Source organism: Stegostoma tigrinum, chromosome 38, assembly GCF_030684315.1.
Source record: "Stegostoma tigrinum isolate sSteTig4 chromosome 38, sSteTig4.hap1, whole genome shotgun sequence".
Lineage (NCBI taxonomy): Eukaryota > Metazoa > Chordata > Chondrichthyes > Orectolobiformes > Stegostomatidae > Stegostoma > Stegostoma tigrinum.
This window is the reverse complement of record NC_081391.1, coordinates 13,218,284-13,243,825: the sequence shown is the minus strand read 5'-3', so window position 1 is coordinate 13,243,825 and position 25,542 is coordinate 13,218,284. Positions and strand designations below refer to the sequence as shown.

The 25,542-nt window shown below is 45.8% G+C and overlaps 1 protein-coding gene across 1 annotated transcript; it reads right to left on the bottom strand.

The window, feature by feature from the left end:
- Window positions 1-8,895: 8,895 nt before the first annotated feature.
- Window positions 8,896-23,941, bottom strand: LOC132206472 (ferritin, heavy subunit-like). The gene is made up of 7 exons (XM_059640663.1): window positions 23,840-23,941; window positions 20,866-21,012; window positions 19,362-19,487; window positions 12,310-12,456; window positions 10,777-10,902; window positions 10,187-10,312; window positions 8,896-8,982 (listed from the first exon to the last, which is right to left on the bottom strand). Exons 1-7 carry the CDS (start codon window positions 23,939-23,941, stop codon window positions 8,896-8,898), a joined length of 861 nt encoding a protein of 286 aa, XP_059496646.1.
- Between the last annotated feature and the right edge of the window lie 1,601 nt (window positions 23,942-25,542).

Below are 25,542 nucleotides of genomic sequence, written 5' to 3'. Positions count from 1 at the left end.
ACACCTTCTTGTGGAAGGAAGGTGACATCTCCTAATCCAATTCCTTCAACTCCAGCCCTGAGGTGAGGCATTCTACTCCTGGGCATCCCAGATGTCCTCATTTTCCAAAGAAGTGTAACTTCCCTTCAGTTCAAGAAAAACACAACCTTGTCTTGCAACTTATCCCACACACAAGCCAAACAGAATCCTCTCATCCTTCAGTACCACCTCAATGCCTGGATCCAATGCATCATCCTCTGGCACTTCGACCATCTACAATCTGGCCAAGACATTTTTTACCTCCCCAACATTAGCTGCCTTCTGGAGAGACCACTGATTCCTTGTCCGTTCCAATTCCTCATCCTAGCCCCTCCAGCCAGGGCTTTAACTGCCACACAGAGTGCTACACCTCCCCCCATCCCAGGTCCCAAGGCCTTCCACATCAAGCAGATGTTCACCTACACATCTGCAGTGATGTATACTGTACCCACTGTTCCTAACGTGGCCTTCTCTACATCAGGAAAGCCGAGCAGAGGCTTGACACCACTTTGTGGAGCACCCATGCTTGGCTCGTGACCGGCAGCTGCACCTCCCAGTCACAAACTACTTCCCCTTCAGAGGAGCAGGAGGGGACAGTTGATGTCCATTCTGGGCCTCCAATGCCACCCAAAGGTTGCAGGAACAGCACCTTGTATTCTGCTTGGGAACCCTGCAGCCCAATGGTGTCAGCGTGGACTTAAGCTGAAAGATCTCCCTGCCCCCCAAATCACAGCCCAGCTGGTCCCCACCTCCCTAGCTTGTCCATCCTTCCTCCCACCTACTTCCCCACACCACCCCTACCTCAAAACCCATCCCCACCTCCCTGGACAAGCCTACCCAACTCATTTGGCCTTATTGGCTCCATCCTCACCTCAGACCTGTCTCCTCACCATCTGTTTCTTTATCCCTCATCCATCCACCTCCCCACCCCTTCCTATGTCAGGGACCCATTCCCCTCCCTATTTCTGAAGGGTCCAGGCCCAAAACATGAGCTTCCCTGATGCTGCTTGGCCCGCTGTGTTCATCCAGCTCTACACCTTGTTAGAGCAGGTTATCTAGTTCCTACTGATCAGGCTGAGAAGCTTTTGTCAAAAAAATACACAGTTGCATAAATTTCTCTGACTTTACTTGGGTAGCTGCATCTCACAGATGTACAATAGTACGTTGTTTGGGCACATGCTGCCCAATTGATGAGGGACACCACTGACAGTTAAGACCCAACAGGCTTATTGGTGATAGCTGTTCCCACCTGCTAAAGGGAAGGGTACAGGGATTTCATCCTGAAAGAATGGGAAGAGAATGCTTCCCAGGGTTAAGCCCCACAAGGGATGAATATTCTCCCCTTGTCCCAAGAAGTGGAGCTGGAACATGCACAAAGTAGACACTATGCAGGATAGAGCAGCCCACCTCATTGAAGGGAGTGAGTGAATGCACTCCTGGTGTCCACTACCTACTAGGTACCCAGAAGCCTTCAAAACCTGCTTCAACATTTCCAAACCATTACATCCTTCCATTTTGAAAGGGCATGGGCACAGTACTACCTGGAGAAAGGGGCCATTTCCCATTTCTTGATGTTTATTGAAATGAACACCTCAGGTTATTCTAGACACCCTGCACATGCACTCACAGGAGAGCATTGATCTGTTGGATGAATGGGCAACAAGTGACTTCCTGACCAGTAACAGTCCATTCATGAATGGAGAATGCAGAAAGCCAACTAGTCCACATCTGAGGCCTCCTCAATGCAAATTACAAGTGCATACGCTCAGAAGCCAGTCACCGCCATCATTCTCCATCACAGAATGGAAACTGGCATGATGTTTATTTCAGATCAGAGGACAAATAAAGTGTGATCAAGGTATATTAAAATGTTTCAGGATGACTAGCCAAGGGGTGCCTACAACTCCAAAACCATTACAACTATTTTTAGTAAAGGTTGGTCAATTCTGGGGAGGAAATAGACAGTTACCACCAGGCAAAGGCCTGGCAGTAAATTGTAAAATAATTCACAGAACAATTTTCCCTCCATCTATCACTCAATCCCAGCTGGTGAATTAGTTATTCTACATCAATATCAAAATCCATTGTCACCAAAGGGCTTCACATTTATCCCAACATGATTTTTAAGCTAAGAATTTAAACACCTCAAATCTACAGGACTATGAAGTTAGTTAGAAACAAGAGGATCAGCTCATTTTTGCAGAATAGATTAAATTTCAACTCCATCAAGACAGCACTCACCAAAGACTGATAGAGATAGGAGGCAGTGAGCTCCACATTAAGCTGCTTGTTGACGGCAGCTTGACAATCCTGGTGATAGTTCTGACTGATCTGGGAGGCCATTTTATGAAGAAAATAGCTTTCCTTCTCCTCTACAATCAAATAATAAACTTGGAAAGATAACCAACTACACCATAAACATCACTCTTGGGACATTTTTATACACGAGCAGCAACCCCTCGTTTTCTTGAGCAGGAAATGAGATCAGTGATGGCCAATCACTCATTCAGCAATTGATCAGCTGCCACATCCAATTTAATGAAGCCTAATCTCAACTTCTTCATGCCAGAAGATAGTAGGCTGTGGACCAAGTGCAGGGAAATGGTGTTAATGTAGTTTGAAGTTTGTGGGCAGCATAGACATGGTGGACAATAGGGCTTGTTTAGAAACTGCCTTCAAAAGAAATCAAACAGGGAAGCCAGGCCAAAAGAGGATTTTCACATCCCAACAGGAAGCAGCACCACAAGAGCTGCCATTCTCTTCCCCACGGCTGCAACCCTCCCACCCAACTCTAAACTTCACATCCTGGAGGAGGACTCAGCCTCCGCCTCCATGCTGATTCTAGAATTTCAGCAGCTTCTCTGCAGGTTCCTGCTTCGCCTGGGAAGGATCTTTGATGAACTGGGAGAAATGGGGGAGGGCAACATCATCCCGGTCAAAGTAGGACATCTGGAAGGGAGATAACATGTTAAAGCCCATTGAACACAGCACTGACTCCATATTCTAGTTCAGCCTTCTGCAGCAAGCTAACTGCTCAGTAAGCTGTTAACTGCCTGGTATGTGAACATGGTTGAGAACCCACTGATGTCCAGCTGGCCAGCAGATCCTTCAACTGGGAACTAACAACAATCCCAATTTCCTGTTGAAAACTGGCAAAGTTTGGCTTAAAACAGTGAATTGCTCAGGCTGTCTGGCACTGCATTATAGCTCTTGCATCCAGCCATGTTTTCACTCACTAACCTTCATTCGAATTGGACAAAATTCATGCCTAAAAACAGCTGAAACAAGCACCAGGAGCTGGAGTGCAGGCTATCGTTGAGTAGGGGAGCAGTAACACTATTGCTCCTTTGGAGCTGGCATGGAAATACATGTTAGACACTGCTGTAACAATATAGCCAAGAGGAAGCAAGGTTACTGCAGCCTCAAAACTAGGGAGATTGAATGTACAGTATGTTTTATTACTACAAGATATAATAGAGGCAAATGTGAGAAAGCGACAACAAGATAGTGCAAAGGAAAACCTAACCAGTAACAGCCTCTGGATTGTTGCAGCTGTAGTTTATAGCACACTAAAATTAGTGCACTCACATCCAGAAGGGGGAGAACAAGGGTCACATGAACAAAACAAATTGAATCAAACTGAGGGAAGGTCAAATATTGGAGAGAGAGAACCAATGTGACCTGTATCTACAGATAATGGCTGATCTAACATCACTAGTTAACAAAGCTGGACAACAAAGTTTGGCTTATCCCAGCAGGCAGCGTTCTGTTGTTTGTCCACCCATACATGACTCACATCCGAACCGAGTGATTCACAATCCAATGCCTTGAGGTTTATGAAGGGCTATTCTTCTGATATTTGAAACAGGAGCTAAGGTTTTGTTGTCGAGGAAACCTGGTGGGAAGTTATTTTCTTGAAGCAGAAGCAGTCAAACAAGGTTTCTTGGCTGTTTAATGGGGTAGGGACAAGCTGGGGCAGGAGAGAATAGGAAGGATTTTATAATTGGCACACGTGTTCCCCAAGGGAATTGGGACCCTGGTCAGTAATTAAAACCAGTCAACTGGCTCACCAATGAAAGCTGGACCCACCTGCCAAATGGAGTTTATACAGGCTTCATCCATCTGTCATGAGGCATCTTCTTTCGACCAGGCACAAGCCGAGAGTGATGAAGATTCTCCATGTGTCTGTGGAGGTGGAGCTACAACATGCAAGAAGCAGACACCATCCAGGACAGAGCAGCCCACTTCATGGGGACTGCATTCACCACCTCCTTTCAGGGAGGATTATCTACCAGGTCCCATGCAGCACTCACCAAGGTTACTTCAACACACACCTTCCAAACACATTCTACCCCTTGAGATAAGATGATGTAGAGCTGGATGAACACATCAGGCCAAGCAAAGGAGCAAGAAAGCTGATGTTTTGGGCCTAGACACACCTTCAGAAGGGTCAAGCCCCAAAACATCAGCCTTCCTGCTCAGCAGGCTGTGTAATCTTAGAGGGAATGACATCTACTGCCAATCAGAACTCAAAACTGACAAATATCTCCAGGGACACTTCATCCTCCACATATCTCTGAAGGCCAACTGGGACCCAGCTTCAGAGTACATCATTATCAAACCCCATTGGTATAGTAACATTGCCCTTATCCTGAATTAATATTTAGGAAAGGACTACAAAACTCAATCTACAAAGAGAGAGTGTCCAGTTATTTAAATTCAAAAGAAACCATTTACTGCAACTACATAGATCAAGTTTTAACCCCACAGGGACAGCACTCACCAAAGACTGATAGAGATAGGAGGCAGTGAGCTCCACATTAATCTGCTTGTTGACAGCAGCTTCACAATCCTGGTGATAGTTCTGACTGATCTGGGAGGCCATCTTGTGATGAGGAGTTTGTTTTACTCTCTACACAACAAAAGTGACCAATTCAGAACCAACTTCAACTAGACAAAAAAACATAACATCCTTGGGGCATTACTTATACTCCAGGAGCAGACTCTCATTTTATGAAGCAGGAAATGACATCATCAGTGATGGCCAATCACTCTTGTTCATCAATTGATCAGCTGCCACGTCCAATCAGTGCAGGATGGGAATTGGATCCAGAAAACGATCAGAATTGACAACTGGTCGATGATGGAATTGCTGAATGACCTTTGACCTCCTGCACAAGTGCAAATTCTTGAAATATTTCTATGAGAAAATGACAATAAAATATACTCTAAAAGTTCACGATTGTATCTGAGATTATATCTTAAGACACACTCATCACAGATTGGCAGAATTCTGTGAGTTTGTTACTCTAAGGGATTAGTCTTTGTACTTGTTGAATAACAGCGTTGGAGCCCATTGAAAAATGGCCAGATTTTGTTAACAGTAAACATTTTCTTATTGCTGTGCAGCGACAGAAACAATGTGCTTTTGGGTTATCTCATACAGGAAGCTCATTCCTTTGTGGATCCATTCTGAATCTGCTGTGATCTCCTTGACGTTGGGTTCATGAAGTGCAGTTTGAAAAGCAAGGTGCTCAATGTGCTGAGTGCCTCTCCTGCATAGTAGACCTCACACCTCCCTGTCTACATTGCTGCTGGAAATGTATAGCACATGCAAACTTTCTATCGCAAAGTTTGATTTTTAATTGTTTGAAGTAGATCGAGAGCTTAACTCCAGCATGTTTCCAAGTGGAGAGTTTCTGGTCCTGTTTACATTACATTCTGTAGAATGTATGGCTCAGCAACTGCGTTGAATGGAGCAGCCTCCCATGGACTGGTGGCCTGTGAGGCTTTGGGATTTGAGGATCCCCAATGAACGTTCGAGTATGATCACAGCACTGATGTTCAGACTGGTGGAAGCAAGTTACTTTTACTCAATATCTGCTTCAAATAGCAGGTTGCAGTCTAGTGCTATCTTTTAGCTTTGAATGACAAGTTTGAATATTATTCATGTGTTCAAAAAAGGGAATGGGGTAACCGTGGAAATTACAGGCCAGCTAGTCTTATGCCAGTGGTGGGCAAATTAATGGGAAGGACTCTAAGTAACAGAATTAATGATCACTTGGATTGGCACAGTATGATTTGTGATGGCCAGTGTGGATTTGTGAGGCGTACATCATGCCTCACAAATCTGATTGAATTCTTTGAAGGGATGACCAAACGTGTGGATGAAGGTAGATCAGTGAATGTGGGATACATGGATTGAAGTAAGGCTTTTGATAAGGTTCCCCATGGCAGGCTCAGGCAGAAAGTCAGGAGGCATGCGACGGGGGAAATGTGGCAGATTGGATTCAGAATTGGCTGACCCATAGAAGACATGGGTGACAGTTGACTGAAAATATTCAACATGGTGCTCAGTTACGAGTGGTGTACCTCAAGGGCCTGTTCGGGATCCTCTTCTATTTATGATATTGGTAAATGATTTGGATCTAGGAGTGGAATGGTGTATTAGTAAGTTTTTGGAAGATACGAAGGTGGTTTGAGTTGTGAGTAGTGTGGAGGGTTGTTCTAGGTTACGAAAGGACATTGATAGGATACAGAGCTGGGCTGAGAAGTGGCAGACGGAGTTGAACCCTGAAAAGCGTGAAGTGATTCATTTTGGAAGGACAAATTTTAAAGCAGAATACAGGGTTAACGGAATGATTCTTGGCAGTGTGGAGGAGCAGATGGATCTCGGGGTTCATGTCCACAGTTCCCTGAAAGCTGCCAGTCAGGTGAATAGAGTTGTTAAGAAGGCATGTGGTGTGTTAGCTTTCATTAACAGAGGGATTTATTTCAAGAGCTGTGAAGTTATGCTCCAGCTATACAAAAGCCTGGTTCGGCCACATCTGGAGTATTGTGTCCAGTTCTGGTCACCTCATTCCAGGAAAGATGTGGAAGCATTAGAAAAGGTGCAGAGGAGATTTACCAGGATGTTGCTTGGAATGGAAGGAAGGTCTTACGAGGAAAGGTTGAGAGAACGAGGGCTTTTCTCTTCAGAACAAAGGATGAGAGGTGACTTGATAGAGGTGTACAAAATGATCATAAGTATAGGCAGATTAGACAGCCAGAGACTTTTTCCTAGCATGGAGTTAGCTATTATGAGGGGGCATAGTTTTGAAGTGAGTGGAGGTAGATATAGAGGAGATGTCAGAGGTAGGTTCTTTACTCAGAGAGTGGCTGGGGCGTGGAATGCATTGCCAGAGAGTGTAGTGGAGTCGGCCTCGTTAGGGGCAATTAAGCGGCTATTAGATAAGCATATGGATGATAGTATAAGGTAGTGGAGGTGAGATAGGCCTTGGGTTTAGGATAAACGTTCGGCACATCATCGTGGGCTGAAGGGCGTGAACTGTGCTGTACTGTTCTAGGTTCTATTTTCTAAGAAACCATGGGCAGAGGTCAATCCTAATTAATGAGCTCATGGCTTTGAGACCAAGTCAGAGTCTGGGAATTCTGTTGTGAATAACTCTACTTCAGACTTTCCAGAGTCTGTCCACCATCGATAAGACTGAAGTTAGGAATAATGCTGGAGTAGTTTGCAATTTTCCAGCTCAATGCCGCCCCAGTGATACTGAAGCAGCTCCATGTCAGTCCGTCACCGTCCTGACTTGGAACAATATCCCTGTTTGTGAGTGAAAATCCCAGAAGCCCCTCCTCAGCAACAGCAGCAGCATCATTCCAGTCTCTCCTACACCAGGTGGACTGTAATAATCAGCTCATCACCACCTCCTGAAGTGTAACAGTTGCTGAGCACTAAATGTAGCCTTGCCGTTGGCACACTCAAGATTGACTGTATATAAAAAGCATGCTGGGACAGGGTAGGGGAGTCCAAAGCTAGAGGTCATCGGTTTGAGGGGAGAGGGGCAAGAGTTGATGGAGACATGAGAGGCATCATTTTCATGCAGAAAGTGGTGTGTATGTGTAGAATGAGCTGTCAGAGACAGTGGTGGAGGTAGTTAGAATTACAACATTTAAGTGACATTTGGAGATTTACATGGAAAGAAATAGTTTAGAAGGATATGGGCCACAGGCAGGCAAGTGGGACGATGTCAGGTTGGGACACCTCGTCAGCATGGGCGTGTAGGGCCGAAGGGTCTGTTGGCATAAGGAATGAGTCATTAACTCTAATTGTATGCAACCAGGTGTTCCTTTTTTTTGTTACTTTTGGATGGCAGGGTATTTTAATGGTTAGCATTACTGCCTCATAGTGCCAGGGACCTGGGGTCAATTCCAGTCACGTGTGGAGGCTGCACATCCTCCCCGTGCCTGTGTGGGCCTCCTCCCACAGTCCAAAGACATGCAGTTTATTTTGGAGTGGCCGTGGGAAAGATGGCGTAAGAAGGCAGGGTGTGTCTGAACAAGATGCTGTTCAGAGGATCAGTGCAGACTAAATGAGCTGAACAAACTCTTCCTGCACTACAGGGATTCTACAGCCAAGACTCAAGATTGTTTAAAATACAACTCTACGTGGTGGAACAAATACATTCAGTGCCTTAAAGACCCACACCCTCAGTGAAGGCTGCAGTGTGCACTCGCTACAAAACTCCCTGAAACATTCCCCAGGATGTCTCTGACAGCCCTCTCCCTAAACCACGATCTCTGACACCTCGAAAGATAAAGGAAGCAGCCATTCAGGAAAGTCAGCATCTGCAGGTCTCCTCCCTGAGTCACACTGCTCCTTCAATGTGATCGGGTGAAATCAACCTGCATCAGGAGTAACCCTCCCCGTGGGGGAAGCTCAGAGAGACCAGGGGAGCAGCTTAGTGGGCTCAATGCTGGCTTTAGCAGCAAGATCCAATCAAATGGCAGCATTTAACCAGGAGCGTTGCTGTGTCATTCCCAGGTCACTATTATCCTGTTGTAGATGCCGTTAAGTGCATCCAGTTCAGGTGAATTTTTTCACGCTGACTTGTGCTGAATATTCCCAGCTCTGGGCTGGCAGGCCTGAAGTTTATTACTAGGCGTGGTGGGGTTTTTGACCAAGACCTAGCAGAGAGCAAGAAAGTAAACGGAGCAAAGCCACATTAGGACAGCTTTGGATTACTCCTGGGAAACGGTTCCCCCAGTGGGAATTCTCTTGTCGAGCTACAATGGGTATTTAGTCCACATCCCCGGGGAGAGCAGCGCATGTTCCGCAGGCGAAGGAACAAATGAACTGGTCATTGTGAACAACTGCTGATGGCTGTCCTGAGGCAGGCAGTTGGTGGCAGTGGTCAGCAGGGCACACGGCTGGTCTTGGCTTGAACCTCAACTGGCTCACCGAGAATCTTAACTGCATGTGTATTCATCGTACCTGCTGTGAGATAATAGTACAAAGTGATTTTCCTCCCCACAGGCCCCAACCTCAAGTTCTAGGACACACTCTCAGGCAAAAGTAATAACAATGATTTGAGTAGAATAGACCAGGTGTGGCAGATCCCAGTTGCTAAGTTTAATATTTTTGTTCCCAGCATTGATGGTTCCTCACAAGGCGAGAGAGGGGACGCTGATGGATCTCTTCCCTTAAGCTCTTGTTGAGGCAAGCTGAGCCAGCTGGCACATAATTTATGTTGGCATCAACTTGTGATTTTAGTTGACTTTAGCATCAGTCTAGGTTGGTGGAGTTTGACAGGGAAGCTATTGCTATGCAAACTAGACATGAAAATAAAGCATCCAACAGCCCTGTTTCTCTGAGAGTGGGTGTCAAGTCTTTCTTTTGGACATGCAGGCGTGTTTTCTCTTTTGAAAGCAATAGAAATTTTAGCTGCACGTGTATTCATCATACCTGGGTGTTAGATAATAGTACAAAGTGAATTTACACCCCACAGGCCCCAAACTCAAGTTCAGGATGGAGGAATAACTTGGATTCATAACTTAGAGCAAGTTCCACGGGATTTCCGAGATTGGGGCGGGTGTGTGTTGGAGGGAAGACCAGGGAAATATTTTGTCAAATTAATAATTTCATTAGCCAAAATTACAGGCTTGAAGCTCTCAAATCTCTTGAGTATCAAGGGTCTCAATGATGGACAATAAGCAACATCAATACATTTTATTCATTCCCATTCAGCTGGTACAGCTATTACATGCTTTGCTACAAGCCCCTTTTCCCTGGAAGGAGCCAGATTGCATGGGGTGAAGTGGGGAATGCATTCAGACCAAGCAGACAGTACTCCAGGCCACGCTAACTGCTGTCCTCCAGGGAGAGCCTGTCAAACAGGTACTCTCCCATCCCATTCTCAGGGGCTCCCAGGCGCTTCAGGTTGGTGATGTCGTCCCCGAGTTGCTTGATGATCCTCACCTCCTCATCCAAATCGTGAGTCTCCAGGAAGTCACACAGCTGCAACAGAGGAATATGACACTTGGTACATTAACACTATCCAAGACAATTTCAGAATTCCCACTGCAAGACAGACTTAGCCATGACTAGCTCTGGACAGCCCTGAAAAGCGAGCTAACACCTGGAGAATTTGTGCCAGTGAGGACAACATGTCAGCTGCTCCATCTTGCTGTTTGTGAAATGGAGCTGAGTTGGATTGTGATGGACAATGATCATTCCACTGCAATGATACTAATGAAGAACTCAGTGGCCAACGTCATTTCAGCACTTCCACTAGATTATAGATCAAATTCCCCTTATACCTCATTGTAATCAGTATGATCCCAAGTGATCAATGTTACAATAGTTCAGGAAAGTAATGGATGGAAAGTGTTACATCAGTGAATTTCCAATCCACACTGACCAACCAATGAAACGTTACCCTGAGAGTCTAGCAGTGATGTGAATGAGGAGGTGAAGCTTACATGAGGGTCAGTCTGTGCTGTGGCGAGTTGGTGTAGATCCAGCAAACTCTGGTTCACATTCTTCTCCAGATCCAGGGCAACCTGCATTGCCTGCAGACTGTTACCCCACTCATCCCTCTCTGGCTTCTGGGGATGGAGAGAAGGACAGGTAAGCTTCAGAAACAGAATCCCTGCAGCATGGGAGCTGGCCATTCACCCCATTGAGACCATAACTGCTGAAGAGCATCCCAACTTGTCCCATTCCCACCCTGTTCGTGTAACCTGCATTTCAAGTTGCCAATCCTCTTTTCTACTGTGTGGGGAAGCCATGCTTTGGGATAACATTTAAATTCTCGTCACAGGCCAGAACCAAACTGGTGCCCCTGGCACTGTGTCAACAGTGCCAACCACTGAGCCACTGTGCCATCCCTGAAGTCCAGATAAAGAAAACATTAGCCACTTGGTGACTCCTTTCACCTTGCCCCATTTATCCTTGACCTGAAGCCGGAAGCTCAGGAACGTATCCTTGTACCACAGGGAATAAATATGTACCAGATTAGTCATTTGCACCAGTGTCCATCTGCTGGAGTCTTAAAAAGGATATTCAGGAGTGAATCCCAAGGGCTGTGGGGGAAGTAGCGGTTGTGTCCCAAGCTCCGGTTGACAAGGCTGATGTTCAAGTCTCACTTGTGCTTGTGGCCTCATACATGCCCGAGCAGCATGGTCAGAACCATCATTACTTGAATTCATTGTGGGGGGCAGTAATGTGCTTACAATAAACACAGGATCATCGATCCCTCAATGCTCACACAAGGCAAACTGTGTGTGAAAGGGGACATAGGCCAAGTAACATGTGTTAGTTTGGGGCAGGGTTGTGAGGAACAGCACAGGGACAAGTCCTTTGAACACATTTTATGAAAATTGTTCTTCCGGTCTCTGCTGTATTCTATCGTTGTCCTCACTAGTCAGAAGGACAGGATGGTACTGCAGGGGGTGCTGGTGAGGGTCCCCAGGTTGTTTCCCCGAGACAGAAAATCCATTGAGGAGAGAGATTGGATGGGCTGGGGGTTTTCCTTTGAGCAGGTGAGGCTGAGGTGATTGTTTGATGGAAGACAAGGAAGTCTGGACAGTAGATGGGGAAAATGTCTTCCCCATGGCAGACACTAAGACCAGAGGGCACAGGTTTGAGGAACTACGATAGAGGGGATTGGAGGAAATTTGGTGGGTGTGTTGGGGAACGGAGGAACGAAGTGCTGGAAATGGCAACTGCAGCACTGTTTAAAGGACTAGCTGGGCGAGTGCTAAACACTAGGGGAAAGTAGGGCCTGGACCAAGTACAGGGTGAGTACAGTTCGGTCTTTGTTGGGTCAGCATAGGCCTGGTGGACCAGAGGGCTTGCATAAATGCTGAAACACTGGAGATGGAGGAGAGCAAACAGGGAAGCCAAGCAAAAGAACTTCTCACACTCGCTCAGGATCTGAAAATCTTGTCACTGGAGATGACACCGCAAGAGCAGCCATTCCCCCCTGCACTCCCCCACCACCCAACCCCAACCTTCACATCCTGGAGGAGGACTCGGCCTCCACGCTGATTCTGGAATTTCAGCAGCTTTTCTGCACGTTCCCGCTTCTCCTGGGACTGATGTTTGAAGAACCGGGAGAAATGGGCGAGGGCAACATCGTCCTGGTCAAAGTAGGACATCTGGAAGATCAAGTTAAAACTACATCAGACATCACTGGCTCACTCCCCATTCCAGTTCTCAACTACAAGACGCAAGGCACTATGTTTTGCCTTTGGGGAAAACTGGAAAAAAGATGTTGAAACCCCGCTGTAGTCAACGACTAGTAGGGAGCATGTTTTCTGCAAACCCAGGATCAATGAGATTGGGATGTAAGTGTACACATGAACTCTACAAAGGTGTGCTGTCTCCAGTATGGAGTTTGGCACTAAGATAATGCCGAGGAAAGCCTGCCCAGTAACAGCCTTTGGATCGTTGCAGCAGTGGGTTATTGCTCTGCCTAAATAGTGCAAACTCAGGCTGTCAAAAACTTGCACCAAGTCACATGACTGAAACAAATTGCAAAACAAATGATCAAATGTCAAATATTAGTGGCCTGTAGATAACGTCACTAGTGAAAACAGTAACCTGGAAAAACACTTGCCCTGACTTTACCCAAACAGGCAAAAAATCCTGTAGGTTTTCAGCCCATGTGACTCATATCTAAACTGTCATGTTCACAATTCGATGTAAGGGTTTAAGAGCTAATGCTCGCTATTGGAAGCATCAGCTAAGAATTACATTCTGGGGAAGGACTCCTGTAAAGTTACTTTAATCCTCAAATCCAAAAACCACAGTCAGGCAAGCAAATATCTGTGGTTTCAGTGGGTAGTTACAAGTTGTGGCAGAAGATAGTCGGGATTTTATCCTTGGGAAGCATGTGCCAATAGAGTTGGGACACAGTGATTAAACCCCAACAACTGGCTCACCATTAAAGCGGTCCCACCTCCCAAGTGAGGCTTATAGGGACTTAGTCCTCATTACAAGACAACTTCCTTCCAATAGGCACAAGCCCAGAGAGAGATGAATATTCCCCGTGTGTCTGTAGAAGGGGAGCTACAACATGCAAGAAGCAGACACCATCCAGGACAGGGCAGCCCACTTCATGGGGACTGCATTCACCACCTCCTTTCAGGGTCCATTACCTACCAGGTCCCCTGCAGCACTCACCAAGGTTACTTCAACACATACCTTCCAAGCACATTCTACTCCTTGGAAGGGCACAGTCACATCACCACCGGGATAGAGGGGACATTTTGTTTTAGGTCAAGCTAAATGATATGGGAACAACCTCCATTTCTTCAATGTCACTGGGCTAATAGCCTCAGCACATTCCAGCAGCCCCAGCATGGGGTGGGGTGGAGAAGGGGCAGAGAGGGGATCCAACATTTCTCACACACGGCAGATCTACTCTCAGTAGGAACGGGATAGGCCACACCCACCTCTTGAATAAATGCAAGTAAAGCCAAGTCAGCCTCAATGAAGGAGATCCACATAAAATAGATACCAGTCACAGACTAGCCTCAGGTTTGTTCAGACTAACAAGGGCCACTGCAACAGGGAAGTTATTGTTATTGTCAGTGTTAAAAAAAATCAGCATGTTTGTTTCGGACCACCACAGAGATCAGGCAAATGAAGTCAGGAAACTTGTGTCAGAAAGAAAAAAAAAGCAAGAGGCTTTTACCCTCCAGATACCACTGAAGGCCAACTGGGACCTGAGTTAACATACATCAGTATCCTACACCATCGTGACAGTAACACCACCTCTATCCTGAACTGATATTTAGGTAGGAGCCACAAAACCTCAATCTACTAGATTGTCAGCTTCACTAGAGGCCAGGCAAAGAATTTACTTCAACAGAACAGATTTATATGTTTAACCCCGAGAGACAGCACTCACCAAAGACTGATAGAGATAGGAGGCAGTGAGCTCCACATTAATCTGCTTGTTGACAGCAGCTTCACAATCCTGGTGATAGTTCTGACTGATCTGGGAGGCCATCTTGTGACAATAAATTTCTTTTATTCTCCTCACCACCAAAATAACAAAATTAGGAAGAACAATCAACATCATTCCCGTGGGACTCTATTTATACCCCAGGGGCAGACCCTCTTTTTATGAAACAGGAAATGACATCATCAGTGATGGCCAATCACTCTTGGTAATCAGTTGATCAGCTGCCACGTCCAATCAGTGCAGGATGGGAACTGGATCCAGAAACGAAACACAGTTGACAACTGGTCGATGATGGAATTGCTGAATGACCTTTGACCTCCTGTACAACTGCACATTCTGTAAATGTATTTGCCAGAAAATGACAATAAAATATACTCTAAACCTTCACTTGTGTATCTGAGGTTGTGCGTTAAGACTCAGTCATCACAGATTTGCACAATTTCGTCGGATTGTTAATCTGAGGGAATAGTCGTCATAACTTTTGAACGTTGGTGTTGGAGCCATAGAATATAGAACATAAAACATAGAACATTACAGCACAGTACAGGCCCTTCGGCCCTCGATGTTGTGCTGACCAGTCATACCGATATGGAGCCCATCTAACCTACACTATTCCATGTACGTCCAGATGCTCGTCCAATGACGACTCAAATGTACCTAAAGTTGGCGAATCTCCTACCGTTGCAGGCAAAGCGTTCCATTCCCTCACTACTCTGAGTAGAGAAACTACCTCTGAAATCTGTCCTATATCGTTCACACCTCAATTTAAAGCCATGCCCCCTCGTGCTCGCTGTCATCATCCTAGGAAAAAGGCTCTCCTTATCCAACCCTCTAATTATTTTATATGTTTCAATTAAGTCACCTCTCAAGCTTCTTCTCTCGAATGAAAACAGCCTCAAGTCCCTCAGCATTTCCTCGTAAGACCTTCCCTCCATACCAGGCAACATCCTAGTAAATCTCCTCTGCACCCTTTCCAAAGCTTCTACATCCTTCTTATAATGGGGTGACCAGAACTGTACACAATACTCCAAGTGCGGCCTAACCAGAGTTTTGTACAGCTTCGCCATAACCTCTTGGTTCTGGAACTCAATCCCTCTATTAATAAAAGCCAAAACATTGTATGCCTTCTAAACCACCCTGTCAACCTGGGTGGCAACTTTCAAGAATCTGTGTACATGGACACCGTGATCTCTCTGCTCATCTACACCATCAAGAATCTTACCATTAGCCCTGTACTTTGCCTTCCAGTTACTCCTACAAAAGTGCATCACCTCACACCTGTCTGCATTAAACTCCATTTGCCACTTCTCAGCCCAGCTCTGCAGCTTATCTATGTCTCTCTGCGACCTACAGCTACCTTCGTCACTATCCACAACTCCACTGACCTTAGTGTCGTCTGCAAATTTACTAACCCATCCTTCTACAAACTCATCCAGGTCATTTATAAAAATGACAAACAGCAGTGGACCCAACACCGACCCTTGCAGTACACCACTAGTAACTGGTCTCCAGGATGAACATTTCCCATCAACGACCACCCTCTGTCTTCTTTCAGCAAGCCAATTTCCGATCCAAACTGCTATATCTCCCACAATTCCATTCCTCCGCATTTTGTACAATAGCCTACTGTGGCGAACCTTATCGAACGACTTGCTGAAATCCATATGCACCACATCAACCGGTTTACTCTCAAATACCTGTTTGCTCACCTTCTGAAAGAATTCAATAAGGTTTGTGAGGCACGACCTTCCCTTCACAAAACCATGCTGACTATCCCTAACCAATTTATTCTTTTCGAGATAATTATAAATCCTATCCCTTATCACCTTTTTCAACACTTTACCAACAACTGAGGTAAGGCTGACTGGTCTACAATTACCAGGGTTGTCTCTACTCCCCTTCTTGCACAGGGGAACCACATTTGCTATCCTCTGAACAGGGGAATGACCTTTGCTATCCTCATCTTTGTAAAATGCCCTGATTTGGTTGATATGAACATTTTCCTATTTCTGTGCAGTAACAGAATAACGTGCTTTTGGATCGTCTGCTACAGGCAACCGATGTCCTTTGTAGATCCATTCTGAATCTGCTGTGATCAGTGTGACTTAGGGTCGCATGAAGCCCAGTTTGAAAAGCAAGATGCTAAATGTGCTGAGTGCCTCTTATACACAGTAGGCCTCAGGGTTCTATGTCTCAGCTGCTGCTAGAAATGTATCGCACGTTGAACATTTCTGTCTCCATGTTTGGTTTTACATTGTTGAAGTTGAATCAGCGCTTAACGCCAGCATGTTTCCAAGGTGACAGTATCTGTTACAGTTTTCATTGCATTCTGTAGAGTGAACAGCTCAAAAACTGGGAAGTCAGAGGCAGGGAATTCTGTTGTGATTACGCAACTTCTAACTTTCCAAAGCCGGCCCACCATCAATAAGACTGAAGTTAGGAGTGAGTAATGCTGGAACAGTTTTCAAAGTTCTGGCTGGAGGCAGCACCAACAACACGCAAGCAGCTCCATTTAAGTCTGTCACCATCCTGACTTGGGAAAATATTCCTGTTTGTGAATGAAAATCCCAGAAGCCCCTCCTCAGCAGCATCATTCCGGTCTCTCCTACACCAGGTGGACTGTAATGACCAGCTCATCACCACCTCCTGAAGTGTAACACTTGGTGAGCACTAAATGTGGCCTTGCCATTGGCAGACTCACGATTGACTGTGTACAGTAAGCATGCTGGGACAGGGTAGGGGTGTCCCAAACTGGAGGTGGTAGGGGCAATGTTTTCACACACAGGCATGTGGGGTTGGTTGGTGGGGGTTGGGGGGGGGGGCGCGGAAGCTGAAGAAGAGCTTTTCCCACAGAAAATGGTTTAGGTCAAGAATGAGCTGCTATATGAAGCAGGAGAAGTGGGTGCAATTGCAGTTGTTAAAAGACATTTGGTGATTTCCAGGGAAAGGGCTGGTTGAGGGAAACGGGGCAAACACAACTAGTTCAGATTTGGAACACTGCTCGGCCTGGACGGTTTGAGCCAAACAACCTGTATCTCTGCTGTAGGACTCTGACAGAATGCAACAGCATATTCCTTTGTTCGGTAATTTAGGGTGAGACAGTGTCTCAGTAACGAACACTTACCTCACAGCGACATGGGATTTATTACAGCCTTAGGGCACCCTGGGGAGTTTGTACATTTACAGTGTCTGTTTGGTTTCCCACCCACCATCTGAACTATTTGCTGGTCAAGTGGATAGGCAATGCTAAGTTGGCGATATTGACAAGGGGCAAGCTGGATTAGCCATGGGGAAGACACAGGGTTAAAGGACTGGGGTGGGACTGAGCAGGATGCTGGTCAGAAGGTTGATGCTACCTGGGTCAAATGGCCTCATGCCAGAGAGCAGGGATTCTATCACGAATGATAGAGACTGGGCCAAACAACAAGGATTTTTGTGATGGAACAAATATATTCAGTACCTTAATGACCCACACTCTAAGGCTACAGTGTGCACTCACGCCAAAACAAGACAATCTCTGGGCTGTCTCTGATCACCCCCTCCCTAACCCATGATCAGACACCTTGAATGATCAAGAAAACAGTTGTACAGCAAAGTCAGCATGTCCAGGCATCTTGACTGAAGGAGACAGTCCCCAACTTCCCCAGAAATCCCTGCTCCCTCACTGGGTCAAAAAAAATTTCATCAGCCCATGGAAAGGTTCCAAGAAACAAGGCAGCAGCTTTTTGTACAAACCCTTGAACAGTCAGAGGCCAGTTGTAGCTGCAAGCATAAACCAAATGGGAGTATTTTGAACCATGGGCTATCATCCAAGCCCCAGGTCACCAATCCTTGTATTTATGGTATCAAGAGCATCCACTATCAATCAAGTAGCCCCAGATAATCTGGAGATGATTCTCTGGAATGTGACTGTTGAGAATGTTTGGGCTGAATTTCCCCAGCTCAGGGCTGGTGGACTTCCAGTTATGGAGGGCCTGAGCCCTGGGCGAAGGAAAGAAAGCAACAAACTGAGGAAGCCCCTTTAAGGAATTTTGGATTCCTTCCGGGGAAAAACAAATCTACGCAGTTGAACCAAGAAAGTTCAGAAAACCCAAGGGCCCCTGGGAGGAGCAGCAGACTTCAGTGACAAAGTGAACTGGTCAGCAGGGCCACCAGTTGATGGTTGTCGTAAGGGTAGGTCACAGGCCCCATTTGAACCCCAACTGGCTCCCATAGGCCTGGAGTCTGTCCAAAGGGGTTGGGGAGAAGCAGTGGTCAAGTGAGGCAAGAAAGCTTGATTGACCAAAGAGAGGTATCACTGGTCTCAAAATGATGCACAGGAACTGAGATCAAGAGATCATTTTATTCATTTCCATTTGGCTAGTACAGCCATTACATTCTTTGCTCCAAGCCCCTTCTCCCTGGAAGGAGACAGATTGTCCAGGGTGAAGTGGGGAATGCATTCAGACCAAGCAGACAGTACTCCAGGCCACACTAACTGCTGTCCTCCAGGGAGAGCCTGTCAAACAGGTACTCTCCCATCCCATTCTCAGGGGCTCCCAGGCGCTTCAGGTTGGTGATGTAGTCCCCAAATTGCTTGATGATCCTCACCTCCTCATCCAAATACTGAGTCTCCAGGAAGTCACACAGCTGCAACAGAGGAATATGACACTTGGTACATTAACACTATCCAAGACAACTTCAGAATCCCCACTGAAAAACGTGCATATGGAGGGAGATTGTCAGGGATGACTAGAGCCAACGCCTGGAGAAATTGTGCAAAGAGGACAACTGCTTTTTAGCTGCTTCATCTTGCTGTTTATTTACTGGAGCAGAGTTGACTTGATGGACAAAAGTCATTCCACTGCAGTGGTTCTGAATGAGAATTCAGTGACCAATATCCCCTCAGTCCTCCCCATAGGTTTACAAGTTAAAATACATACTTGGACTCAACTGCTCAGCAATGATTTTGTAATCACTATGGATCTGAAGTGATCCATGTCATCTGCACAAAAACAAAGTCTAACTGATTTTCTAATCCACAAAAGACCAACCAATGAAGGTGTTGCCCTGAGGGCCTAGCAGTGAAGTCAATGAGGAGGTGAAGCTTACATGAGGGTCAGTCTGGGCAGTGGCGACTTGGTGTAGATCCAGCAAACTCTGGTTCACATTCTTCTCCAGATCCAGGGCAACCTGCATTGCCTGCAGGCTGTTAGCCCACTCATCCCTCTCTGGCTTCTGAGGATGGAAAGAAGGACAGTTAAGCTTCAGAATCTCTACAACGTGGATCAGTCTGTAACTACTCTGAAGAGGATCCCAACTCGTCCTTCTCCCACCCTATTCCTGTAACCCTGCATTTCAGATGGCCAATCCTCTTTAATACTGTGATGAAACCAACGCAGACATGGGGTGGACATGTAAACACCAGTCCCTCACCAGAGGCCAGATCCAGACCTGTGTCCCTAGCACTGAGAACACTGCTAGCCCCTGAGGCAGCCCTGGAGCACAGCTGAAGAACAGTTCCTTCGAATTGCTTTCACCTTGCCTGTCGGTCCTTGATCTGAAGGAGGAAGGTGAATAACAGGTCATTGTGGGGGATAATGACAAGATTTGCATCAGGGTCCATCTGATGGAATTGTGAGGATATTCACGAGTGAATCCTAAATGCTGTCATGGTACAGTGGTAGTGCCCCTGTCTCTGGCTGACAAGGCCAAGGTTCAAGTACCACTTGTGCTGGTGGCTTCATACATGCCTGAGCAGGATGATCAGAAACATCACGGCTATTTAATTCATCCAAGGGACAGCGAGGTGTTTGCAAAGTGTGTTGTGCTGCTAACAGATAACAAAGGCCCACAACCATAGATCCCTCAAAGTTCAGACAAGGTCAACAGGGTGTAACAGTGACAGAGGGCAAGCAACCTCTATTAGTTGGGTGTGGTGGAACAGGAAGGGGACCAGTCTTGTTACAATTTGTTCTTCTAGTCACCACATTATTCCCTCTTTGGCCTCACCAGTCACCTGGACAGGATGGCACTGCAGGGGGAAGCTGGTGAGGTTCCCCAGGCTGTTGCCCAAGATCCATTGATTGGATGTTAGATAGGCTGGGATTTTCTGTGGAGCAGGAACGGCTGAGGGAGTAACCTGATGTAATTATTGAAGAATAGAGAGTGGCCAGTTGATGGAATGTCTTCCCCATGGCAGACACCAAGACCAGAGAGAAACCAGGTTTGTGGAGTAAGCAGGTTAGAGGGGATTGGAGGAAACTTTCTCTTCACCCTCCTCCGAGGGGTTGTTAGAAATATGAGATGAAGCACCTAAAATGTTTGAATGGTGGTGGAGTCAGCTACTCCAGATCAGTTTAAGGTCCAGCTGGACAAGTACTTAGTGCCAGGACAGTGGCCTGTGGACCAAGGGCAGGTAAGTGGGATTAATGTTGTTTAGTGTTTGTGGGGTCAGCATAGACATGGTGGGCGAAAGGGCTTCTTTCTACACTGGATTCAAAAAGGAGATCAAACAGGTTGAACAAAGTTTTGACTCAAATGAAAACCTTGTCACTGACTTGAAACCACACCACAAGAGCAGCCATGACCATCCCATTCCCCACCCAACTCCAACCTTCACATCCTGGAGGAAGACTCTGCCTCCACGCTGATTCGGGAATTTCAGCAGCTTCTCTGCATGTTCCCGCTTCTCCTGAGACTCATGTTTGAAGAACTGGGAAAAATGGGGAAGGGCAACATCGTCCCGGTCAAAGTAGGACATCTGGAAGGGAGAACAAGGTAAAGTCCATTAACAAGTCGTGGGCCAATTTCAGTTCAGAACTACAGGGCTACTTGAGCATTCTCAAAAATCAAACTGACAATAAGCTGTTAAGTACCTGATGCATTAACAATTCAGAACCCAGTTTTGAGCAGTTGCTGTTGAATTGGAAAAATCAAAACAATCCCAGCTTCCTCCAGGTAAGCTGTAAATACCATGTGTTTTATTTTGGTTTGAAACTCCTGGCAAATTGCCCAGGAGGGTCTGGCACAGCATTTGGTGAGAACAAGTGTGAATTGATGTTTTTACTGATTAACCTCCACCAGAAATGGGATAAATCTTTGATTGAATAGGGTTTCAAGAAATGCCAGGGGCTGGAGCGCAGGATTTACACCAATAGAACAGCTGCAGGTCACTGTATTGCTGCTTTGGCAAAGACCAGAAAACAGATCCGAGACACTGCAATTAACAGCTAGGAAGAAGCACATTTTCTGCTGAGTCAGGATCAATGCAATTGGATGCACTGTATCTATTAGTTTGACAAGAACTGCAGTATTGGGGTGGCTGGGGAGGCATGAGGAGATGAATGAAGGAGGTTAGCTCCAAGAATCTGCCAAGGAAAGCCTGCCGAAGGACAGCCTTTGGATTGTTACTGCAACAGTTTACTGCTGCATCTAAAACAGCTGCACTGACTCAGACTGCTAGCAACTTGTACCATTACACATGAAAGAAAGACTGACAAAACAAACTGATCACATGACAAATATGACAGTGATCTGCAGATCAACTACTCTCCAGACAAGATCCCTCATTAACCTGGAAAAACCACTGTTGACTTAATCCAACAGGCAAAGTCCTGTAGATTTCTAAACCAGGATGTTCACAATTCAATGTATTGAGGTTTAGCAGGTCTGCTATTGGAAGCAGCCAGTAACAAGCACATTCTTACGAATCCTGCTGAAAAAAGTTGCTTCAATTCTCAAATGCAAACACAAGCACAATTTATCTTTGCGATTTAAATGTGCAGTTAGAAGATGTAGAATAGTAAGGATTTCATTCCTGGCACATGCTTACAAGGTGTGTTGGGACAGTGGGTCAGTGATTAAAACCCAACTGCTGGCTCAATGAAAGCTGTTCCCCCTCCCAAAGTGGGGCTGACAGGGGCTTGATCCTCATCAGGAGGAGACTTCCTGCTGACAGGGACAAGCTCAGAGAGCACCCTAAAACACACACTAAGGTTACGTAAACACCTTCTAAACACATTCTACCCCTTGGAAGGGCACAAGCACCCCACCTGGGCAAAGAGGGGCCAGTTAGTTTAGAATCAGGCCAAATACAACAGGCATAAACTTTTTACCATAGTCACTGGGTCAGTACCCTTCGTCCATTCTCAGCCCCATGGCAGTGCTGTGCCTTTGAAAAGCTCCAACACTTGACATACAGACAGCCCACACCCACCTCATGAGTATGAAGAAAAGCAAGGTAGATCTCAAATGGAGATCTGCTGAATCAGATAAGAGTCACAACCTCACCCAGTTTAATCTGAACTTAAAACATAACAGCAAAGTGCAGGCCCTTCAGCCCTTGATGTTGTGTCGACTTGTCATACTGATCTCAAGCCCATCTAACCTACACTATTCCATGTACGCCCATTTGCTTATCCAATGATGACTTAAGTGTACCTAAAGTGGGCAAATCTACTACTGTCACAGGCAAAGCATTGCATTCCCTTACTGAGTAAAGAAACTACCTCTGACATCTGTCCTATATTTATCAGCCCTCAATTTAAAGCTACCCCACCTCATGCTCACCATCACCATCTAGGAAAAAGGCTCTCTCTATCCAGCCCTCTGATTATTTTATTGTTTCAATTAAGTCACCTCTCAACCTTCTTCTCTCTCATGAAGAGAGCCTCAAGTCCCTCAGCCTTTCCTCACAAGATCTTCCCTCCATACCAGGCAACATCCTAGTAGATCTCCTCTACACCCTTTGCAAAGCTTCACATCCTTATAATGCAGTGACCAGAACTGTACGCAATACTCCAAGTGCAGCTGCACCAGAGTTTTGTACAGCTTCACCATAACCTCTTGGTTCCAGAACTCAATCCTCTATTAATTAAAGACCAAACACTGCCTTAATTGCCCTGTCAACCTGGGTGGCAACTTTCAACAATCCGTGTCTATCGACACAGATCTCTCTGCTCATCTACACTACCAAGAATCTTACCATTAGCCCTGTACTTTGCCTTCCGGTTACTCCTACCAAAGTGCATCACCTCACACTTGTCTGCATTAAACTCCATTTGCCACCTCTCGGCCCAGCTCTGCAGGGCTAGAACAAGCCTATTCTAAGCTGATTGCAATAGGAAACCAAGATTCTCAGTATCAATTGGCAGGTTTACTTCAGATCCCCACAAGATTCAAATAGAAACAAGGATACAGGAGGGAAAAGAAAAGCAGTGACTAGCTGATGGTGCTTCCGTTCCCACAATGGTGAGTCCCAATTCATTTTTAATTTTGTTCCCTCAAGTTTCAAACAAACAGTCACAGGAAGCGATAATTACCACCAGTCACAGCACCATCATGGGACAGGCAAGTAACTACAAGAACACTCCACCCTCCACATCTCACTGACAACCAACTGGGACCCAAGTTACAGTAACATTAGACACCAAACTATTGTTACAGTAACATCACACTCATCCTGCATTGAGAAAGAGGTAGGAGCCACAAAACTCAGTCTATAAGATAGACAACTTAATTACATCCAAGGGGAAGAGTTCACTTCAACAGAACAGAAGTATGTTTCACCCAACAGAGACACCACTCACCAAAGACTGATAGAGATAGGAGGCAGTGAGCTCCACATTAATCTGCTTGTTGACAGCAGCTTCACAATCCTGGTGAAAGTTCTGACTGATCTGGGAGGCCATCTTATAAAGGAAACACTTGCTTTATTTTCCTCACCACAAAAATGACAAAGTTAAGAGCAACAGTAAACATCCCTGCCGTGGGACTCTATTTATCCTGCAGGAGCCAAGACTCATTTTATGAAGCAGGAAATGAGATCATCAGTGATGGCCTATCACTCTTGTTAATCAATTGATCAGCTGCCACATCCAATCAGTGCAGGATGGGAATCGGGTCAAAAAATCAATCAGAATTGACAACTGGTTGTTGATGAAATTGCTGAAATGACCTTTGACCTCCCGCACAAGTGCAAATTCTGGAAGGACATCTCCCTGAAAATGAGAATAAAATATACTCTAAAACTTCACGTCTGTATCTGAGGTTGTGCGTTAAGACACATTCATCACAGATTTGCAGAATTCTGTCGGATTGCTATTCTGAGGGATTAGTCGTCATAATTTTTGAACGTTAGTGTTGGAGCTCTTTGAAAAATGGCTCGATTTGGTTGATCTGAACATTTTCCTATTTCTGTGCAGCAACAGAAATAATGTGCTTTTGGATCATCTAATACAGGCAACTGATGTACTTTGTGGATCCATTCTGCATCTGATGTGATCTCCCTGACCTTGACCTTGAAGCCCAGTTTGAAAAGCAAAACGCTAAATGTGCTGAGTGCCTCTTCTACACAGTAGGCCTCAGGCCTCTATGTCTCAGTTGCTGCTAAAAATGTATCGCACGTTGAACATTTCTGTCTCCCAGTTTCGTTTTTCATTGTTTGAAGTAGAACTAGTGATTCACCCCAGCATGTTTCCAAGTGAGCAATTTCTGGTCCTGTTCACATTGCGTTCTGTAGATGGTACAGCTCAGAAACTGCGAATTCAGATGCTGGGAATTCTGTCAGGAAGTACTCAACTCCTGAGTTTCCAAAACCTCCCCACCCTCAATAAGGCGGAAGTTGGGAGTAGTGCTGGAATAGTTTACAATGTTCTTGCTGGAGGCAGCACCAACGACACTCAAGCAGCTCCATGTAACTCTGTCACCATCCTGACTTGGAACAATATCCCTGTTTGTGAATGAAAATCCCAGGAGCCCCTCCTCAGCAACAGCAGCAGCAGCAGCATCATTCCGGTCTCTCTGACACCAGGTGGACTGTAATAAGCAGCTCATCACCACCTCCTGAAGTGTAAGAGTTGCTGAGCACTAAATGTAGCCTTGCCATTGGCACACTCAAGATTGACTGTATATAAAAAGCATGCTGGGACAGGGTGGGGGGGGTCCAAAACTAGAGGGTATTGGTTTGAGGGGAGAGGGGCAAGATTTAAAAGGGGCGTGAGTGACAACATTTTCACACATAGTGTAGTGCGTGTGTGGAACGAGCTGCTAGAGGAAGTGGTAGAGGTGGATAGAATTACAACATTTAAGTGACATTTGGAGATTTACATGGAAAGGAACGGTTTAGAGAAAGATGGGCCAAATGTAGGCAAATGGCACTACACAGTTTATGAAAACCTGGTCTGCAAGTTCGGGCTGGGCTGCAGAGTCTATTCCCATGACGTAGTTTGCCGCAGTGTATTCCTTTCCTTTGGTACTTTAGAATGTTTTGGCGGCTCAGTGCCAGGGACCC

Excerpts from the sequence above, each read along its gene's own strand:
- LOC132206472 (XM_059640663.1), bottom strand. The coding sequence starts at position 23,941 with ATGGCCTCCCAGATCAGTCAGAACTTTCACCAGGATTGTGAAGCTGCT. Across the intron at positions 12,457-19,361 it reads CTGCCCAGACTGACCCTCAT|ATGTCCTACTTTGACCAGGA; the intron begins GTAAGCTTCACC and ends TTGATCTTCCAG. Across the intron at positions 10,903-12,309 it reads TCCTCCTCCAGGATGTGAAG|AAGCCAGAGAGGGATGAGTG; the intron begins GTTGGGGTTGGG and ends CTCCATCCCCAG.